Source organism: Colletotrichum acutatum (genome assembly GCF_030867785.1).
Source record: "Colletotrichum acutatum strain CBS 112980 chromosome Unknown BDZ83scaffold_224, whole genome shotgun sequence".
NCBI lineage: Eukaryota > Fungi > Ascomycota > Sordariomycetes > Glomerellales > Glomerellaceae > Colletotrichum > Colletotrichum acutatum.
Window position 1 is genome coordinate 37,652 of NW_026849218.1, and position 6,875 is coordinate 44,526.

General features: G+C 53.4%; 3 protein-coding genes across 3 annotated transcripts; all 3 read left to right on the plus strand.

Annotated features, from left to right (window-relative positions):
- Positions 1-1,732: 1,732 nt before the first annotated feature.
- On the plus strand, positions 1,733-2,278 carry BDZ83DRAFT_593702 (Lipocalin-like domain-containing protein; the record flags this gene model as incomplete). Its single annotated transcript, XM_060506654.1, has 2 exons — positions 1,733-1,794; positions 1,864-2,278. 2 exons carry the CDS (start codon positions 1,733-1,735, stop codon positions 2,276-2,278), a joined length of 477 nt encoding a protein of 158 aa, XP_060357867.1.
- An 831-nt stretch (positions 2,279-3,109) lies between these two features.
- BDZ83DRAFT_758389 (uncharacterized protein) lies at positions 3,110-3,556 on the plus strand (the record flags this gene model as incomplete). The annotated part of the gene is made up of 1 exon (XM_060515024.1): positions 3,110-3,556. The coding sequence occupies one exon, from the start codon at positions 3,110-3,112 to the stop codon at positions 3,554-3,556; it is 447 nt and encodes a 148-aa protein (XP_060357868.1).
- A 715-nt stretch (positions 3,557-4,271) lies between these two features.
- On the plus strand, positions 4,272-4,589 carry BDZ83DRAFT_758390 (uncharacterized protein; the record flags this gene model as incomplete). Its single annotated transcript, XM_060515025.1, has 1 exon — positions 4,272-4,589. The coding sequence occupies one exon, from the start codon at positions 4,272-4,274 to the stop codon at positions 4,587-4,589; it is 318 nt and encodes a 105-aa protein (XP_060357869.1).
- Positions 4,590-6,875: the final 2,286 nt, after the last annotated feature.

A 6,875-nucleotide genomic window follows, 5' to 3' on the forward strand; every position in this document is an offset into this window, starting at 1 on the left:
ACGCCTAGAGTCTGAAATTATTTTCTTCCTTTTTCTTTCGTCCATACAGGCTTTTTCAAGTAGTTCTGAAATCATTCGGCACCTATTACTACGTCCAAGTCATTGAATCTCCGCCGTCCTTTTCCCATACATCAATAATGGTATCATCATCTCAAAGTCCTGTGGTGATAGCTCTCTCGCGAAAAATGATCTTGAGAGTGAGCATACCAGACAAGAGGCCAAGAAGTGCTAATATTCAAGATGTGACTAAGGTTTCTGAACTCCATTCAAGGTCTACTGGAAGGTTTAGTTGGTTATGAAGTTGCATGTAAGGTAGCTAGATCAGAGGTGAATCCCCGCGTTCTGGACTACACAGTAAGGAGTTTGGTCCCCGTCACCTCGCAAGTCTCATCTGGCCCGTAGAACGTGACCAAACGCCAGCTCAACCTCGACTTCCGGGGTTTGGGTCAAGTTCCGGCGAAATCTTCCATCCCTCGGGTATGTTGGCCCTGGGAACGTCGACTGCACGGATTTATCACGTGCTTTGAGTGCGAGTACTATAATGGAGCTGAGGATTTGCCGGACGAGGTTATCAAATCTGGGGTAGATCAGTTTGGACTTTCTCGAAGCTACTGCCATCGTTGATTTGACATTTATGTGTCTGTTGGCGTTCTCAACCGAGTTGTTCTTCATGCCGTAAAACGTGCGTGCCCAGTGCTACCCCCTTCGATTTGTGTGGCCCCTCACGGAATAGACGAGGAATTAACATTCTCGTGACAGATCCTCAGGGGCACCTTGTTAAACTTGGCAGGTCACCTTCCGGTTCATCCGTTCCACCAAGGCCCAGGTAGCTTTCGGGGCTCATAACCTTCTTGGGTCACCTTCGTGCTTCTTCTCCGGAGTGGTCGGGTTCAGTAATAATTAATCAAGGGCCTCAACTTTTCCTCGAAATAAGAATGCAACCAAAGAAGTACCCCGCACGACGTCCCCCACAATCGCCTGGTGACAGTTCCATTACGCCAAGTTGCCAAGCTAGGCCAAGCAAAAATCTCCAGCTCTTTGGTTCGATTTCCCCAACTTCTTCCTATCAATCCGTTCTCCAAGGTTAACACAGCCTTCAAAGGCCAAGAACGAAGGAACTTTGGACGAAACGAAGCGTTTCTTGCGTCGTTTTTCCTTCGTTAAAACTCGGAACAACAATTTCAAGCCGCGCGCCACCCCTTTCCTTGCCATCATCTCGGCGAAAAGACCCTTGCCATCAATCTGCGAGTCAGTCCCGCTGCTCGCTTAACACCCATGGCGATAGCGAAGGAAGGTGCTTTCAGCGCTTCTACAGCTTCTGGACCTTTGGGTAGAGGGGGCACCCCAGGGAATTCCCGTAAGTTTAATTGCTTGGCACGCGATCCACTTCCAAGCCCATGGCATGAAGACTGCGTGCCTGAGCAGGTTGATTAAAGTTGCTTGGAGACCCTTGCTTCAAGGCTCCAAGGAAACGGCTTTTTAAGATGTCGTGACCTATCACGTAACCGCTTGAAGCACACCCTTTCGGGGCATACCCGCGCGGATGGACGTGCAGAGGCGGATATGTTTGGATTTGGGCGAGCCCTTAAAGCTGTAGGCGGATGGTGTTCCTTCCAATGGCAGTTGATCACTTAAAGGCCCTTATCCTTCGTTCTCTTAAATGACTGCCGAGATCGTTTGAGCCAGTTCATTTTGATCGTCCTTGAAGAAAATACCTTATTTACACGTCAAAATGCAGCCTACGGAGATCCTCGCCATCTTGGCGGGAACATACCAGCTTCTCAACACCTCAGCGTAAGTTGACTTCGATTGTGCTGGTTCGAACTACATGATTGATCAAGATCTAACACTTGACTTGTGCAGCACACGTGATGGAGTCGCTGTGCCAGACCGAACATACGGTTCCAACCCCGTTGGCATCCTCTCCTACAGCAAGTCCGGCTTCATGTCCGCAACGATCACATCAACAGACCCCGAAGACCGGCCCGCAAACTTGACATTCCCCTTCGAAGATTCACAATCAGATGCCGACTGGGCCCTCGTCGGCAAGCACAGCATCGGCTACGCAGGGCCGCTCCGAATTAGCGAAGCGTTCCCCGCGAACGCAACCTTCGGTCAAGTTATCCACGGACCCTTGACCGTAGCCAATGTTCCATCCATGGCCGGAGGCAGCCAGGCGCGCAACTACACACTCTATGAGGATGGAAAGATTCTGCGTATCTCCTCACAAAGAGACGGCGGCAATCGCGGAGAGCTCTGGTGGAAGAGGCTGGACTAAGGGCAGGTTCCGGAAACCTGGCCCACGGCGATGTTTTCGAGTAGCCAGGGCTTCATGCGATACCCCTCTTAGCATTTCATTAATGAGCTTCTAGGATATCAAACTTTACAATATTCCATTGCTTGATACCTCGACCTGCCTCCTGTCTCAAGAACATTTTCCAGTGATATCTTGATGCCAGCAATTTGCGATTCTAAATCGAAATTCGGGTCGGGTAGGTACCTGATCAATTGCCTCCCCAGGACTCTACTAGAAATTTGTAAAGTTAAAAACGAATGAGGGGCGGTGGCATACAAGGTTACGTGGGCATGTACTCCCCGACGTCCAACAACGTTATTCTGACAACATCTCGCTGGTTGCAATCTCATGCGTCTGGACAAGATGTAACGTGGTGATGAGCCCGAGGGTAAGGAATGTCTCCGATACTCGCCATGCTCCTCTGCACTCCAAGATTTCCGGCCTTTCACTGAGATGCGTGAATATAATAGGCTCCTTGGTTTTCCTTCAACCAACCAGCGTCTTTTACGGTGAGTTTCGCTTCACGTGACTTACTGTAGGTATCATGCGATTCGCCTGCTTGAGCCTGCATCGCATAAGAAAATTCGCTACTTCAATTGGGCCTACAGCCGCCTGCAACATTCACGGGAACGTGCCAGGGGCTGTCGGCGTGCGTGGCCATTGCCAAGATCTTCCAGCTGATAGCCTAACCTATTGCTCAAACCATGCAGCCTCTCGTATTGGGATCTTCTCAGCTTCATCATCCGTACGAAAGCGGTGTCGATGGAAATCTCAAGACGAGAAGCATTCCTTCGCTGCTAAGTCGCTCTCATCATGGCCGAATTAGCGGCACTTGGCGTTGCAGCCAACGTTATCCAATTCCTAGAGCTCGGGCTCAGAGTGTCCATCTCCATCATCAGTACATGTCGCAGTATCACCGACGGTGGTTTGTTACCACGATTAGTCCAACTTAAAGCCATGGCCGAAGATTTGCAGCGTCGCTGTGTTCAGTTGCAGACAGACGTCACCATCAAGATGGATGACGGCATGAAGAGCCTTCTGCAGCTTTACACAAAAACTTCGAAAGAACTTGTTAATGCGGCCAATGGTCTAACGACTGCTATCGACTGCAAATACCCGAGGTTAACGAAGGCCAAACTCCCCGTCAGAGCGTATTTCAAGGAAAATAGTATCATCGACATTCAAAAGAGACTACGGGAAATCAAAGCCGCAATCTTTGAGGGACTTCAAATACTTCTGTTATTAGTTTCCACTCTCTAAAACCCTCGCAAAGCTAAGACAGTCCTCTAGCCAGCATCGTTCCGAGGTATCTGACTATGTACGGTCCTTGGGTGAGGCTTCGTCTGCGATAGAATTGGAAGCATTTTATTTGATGCTCTCCCGCTTCGTAGAGGACGCGAAACATCAGGGCAACATTCTGCAAATTCTCAAAAGCCTGCGATTTGCACAGATAATTGAACGACAGACCGAGATACCCAGAGCTCACCAAAACACGTTTGAATGGATTTTTCAAGAGTCCAGCAATGTCAATTTCTCTTCCTGGCTCCAAAGCTCAAATGGCATATTCTGGATTACTGGAAAACCTGGTTCTGGGAAATCGACTCTGATGAAGTTCGTATCTGGGCACGGAAAGACGTCGCAGCTAGCCAACACTTGGGCGGGCTCGCATCAACTTGTTATTGCTAGCCACTTCTTTTGGAGTATCAGAAATTGCCTTCAAAGTTCCCAAGAAGGTCTTCTCAGAGCGCTGCTGTTCCAGATCATGGTGAAATGCACGGAACTCATACCCGATGTCTTCCCGGAGAGGTGCGCCAGTCCGACACACACGCTTGACTCCTGAACAATCGAGGAGTTACTTGATGTTTTTGAACGTCTCGGGGGCGCCTCGTTATCTACGAAGCGCATCTTGATGTTCATAGACGGGCTTGACGAGTACAAGGGTGACCACAAAGACTTACTCAAGTTTCTCGACAACATGGCTCACACTTCTGGCATAAAGATTTGCTGTGCAAGCCGGCCATTGCGGATATTCGAAGATGCTTACGGCAACCCCATCACCCGCATCAGGATGGACCAGCTGACAGCTCAAGATATGGCAATCCACGTGCGCGACGTCCTGGGACAGCATGACCATTATCAAAGTTTACTGAAAACCCATCAAACGGAGGCTGCGAATCTGATTGAGATTATCTCGCAGAAGTCAGAAGGCGTTTTCTTTTGGGTTGCTCTGGTTGTCAAGTCTCTCGCTCGCGGGTTAGACAACTGGGACGGCCTCAACTTCCCTCTCGCCTAATTTTTCTTGGCATCTGCTGTTAGTGAATGAGTGAGCCTACCACCAAATTACTAACAGCCGAAAACTCTTCACCTCCCCTTGCCGGAGCCCGCATCCGCGATGGCCTCACAGCCGCCGTCGGGCACCGGACTGATGTCGGCCGACCAAGCCGACCCCGAACCAGGCTCCGGGACACCTCCGGAGCCGAACCCCACCTCAAGAGCTAAGCGACGCCGCGACGCCGAGGCACAGCCGACCCGGCCCAGCCTAACGGGAAGCCAGCTTGATGCCACCACCGACGCCCCTACCTCGGCCGAGGGGCCCGCAGCCTCTACCGCATCTGCTCCGAGCGGATCTGCCACAGGGTCCGTCTTGACAGCCCTTGCAGAAGAAGCTAGACAGTACGAGGCACGGAAAGACGTCTTTCTGACCATTGCACGGTCCGTCGACAGCGTTGTCGCCAGCTTTGACGGTTCTAGAAAGCAGATCGCGAAAGAAGCCACTGCCTATGTCATTCAAACCCTCAAGAGACTGATCAATCACGAGACAAGCCCAATAGCGGCCCGGAGTTGGGCGGCTGTCGTCGCACCGATGGCGGGCAACACCACTGCGGCGACCCGGAGCGGCCAGAGCTGCCAGAGCTCTGCCCGCCCGAAGGCCACACTCCCCGCCGAGGATCAGCCGCAGGCGCAGCCGAAGGAGGACCTCCGCATCTTTGCCCGCGTCCCGGAAGAAAGCTTAGCGGCCGCTCGGAAGATCGCACCGTTCGCCGTACGACAGATCGTCTGTAAGGCCGTTGGCCTGGGGCTAGCGGACCTTCCCCACGTCTACCATATCAGCACAGGTTACTCTCTGAAGCCGCGAAACAAGCAAATACAGGAAAGACTACTTACAAGTAAGGCAAAGCTGGCGGAATGCCTCGGCGCCCACCAAGTCGAGACGCCTATCAAGTGGCACACATACGTTGTGCCGCGATGCCCAACAAAACTACACAGCATTGGCGGGGACGTCCTGGACCCAGCCACACTCGTTGAAGATGAGGTCTTCGCACAGACAGGACAGAAGCCTGTCCTTGCTCGACCGTCCCGCCTTGGGCCCAACCCAGTCACGAACGAAATATCTTGGCTCATATCATTCACATCAGAGGTCACGCCCTTCAGGCTCTTCAACCAAAGCGGCAGATCTCTGCCCATCAAAAAACGAAGGACGCTCATCCGACATGACCCCGGCTGCCAGGGCTACCACGCCAACCGGTTCTGCGGACGACGACCGACTTGCAGCAACTGCGGAAGACCTTCCGACTCACACGAAACGGGACCTTGCATGGCCAGGCCCCAGTGTCCCAACTGCTGCGGCCCCTTCCAAGCCGGCCACACAGACTGCCCAGCGAGGCCCTCGGTCGTAAACGGCGTCGTCTCCCTTCCCGGTCGAAAGGAGCGGGCTCGGATCCGGAAGGCCGGCCAGAAAGCATCGGACACTCTGTACAAGGCTACTCGATCCGACAGTAGCCAGGAGGCGGCAGGCGTCCCTACCTCCACCAGCCAGAACCAGCAACCCGGCGCCAAGCGCGCGCGCACGAGAACGCCCTCCGCAAGCTCGATCGTTTGCCTCGGTGACGGAAGCACTGACAGCAGCAGCATGGATGAAGACGAGGCGGACGAAGGCGAAGGCGAAGACTCCCCCGACAACACCTCCATCGACCGTCCCGTGCTACCCATGCCAAGCAGGAGCCAACGGGCAGCACAGAAGCCAAACTACAACGTCGCGAATGCCTACACCCACCTCGAACTCGACTCGGAGACGTAAGCCGAGAGCGGCGACCCCACGGATGCTACGCGTTGCGCAGGGCAACGTCGGAAAGATCTCCCCGGCGCACACGGCTTTCCTGCAGCTCTGCTGGGAGGCTCAGATAGATGTGGTCCTCGTCCAGGAACCCTGGACGGGCTGGAAGGACGGAAACGTGCAACTGAACACGCACCCGGGTTTCGACTCTTTCGTCCCGGTCGACTTCTGGGACAGCGAAGGAACCAGACCAAGAGTATTGACCTACACACGCAAAGGGATAGGGATGACGGTGGAGCAGCAGAGGCCTGTCCACACGAGAGACGTACTGTGGCTGGTGGTCGACAAAACGACGACTATCGTCAACGTGTACAGACAACCCCGCGACCCCCACAGCCGCACAACAGGGATACTGCTAGAACTCAAACCCCCGGAGCGAGCTTTGATCGCGGGTGACTTCAACGCGCATCACTACTCTTGGGAGCCCGGGACGAGGAACGGGAACCGGGGAGATGACATTGCAGG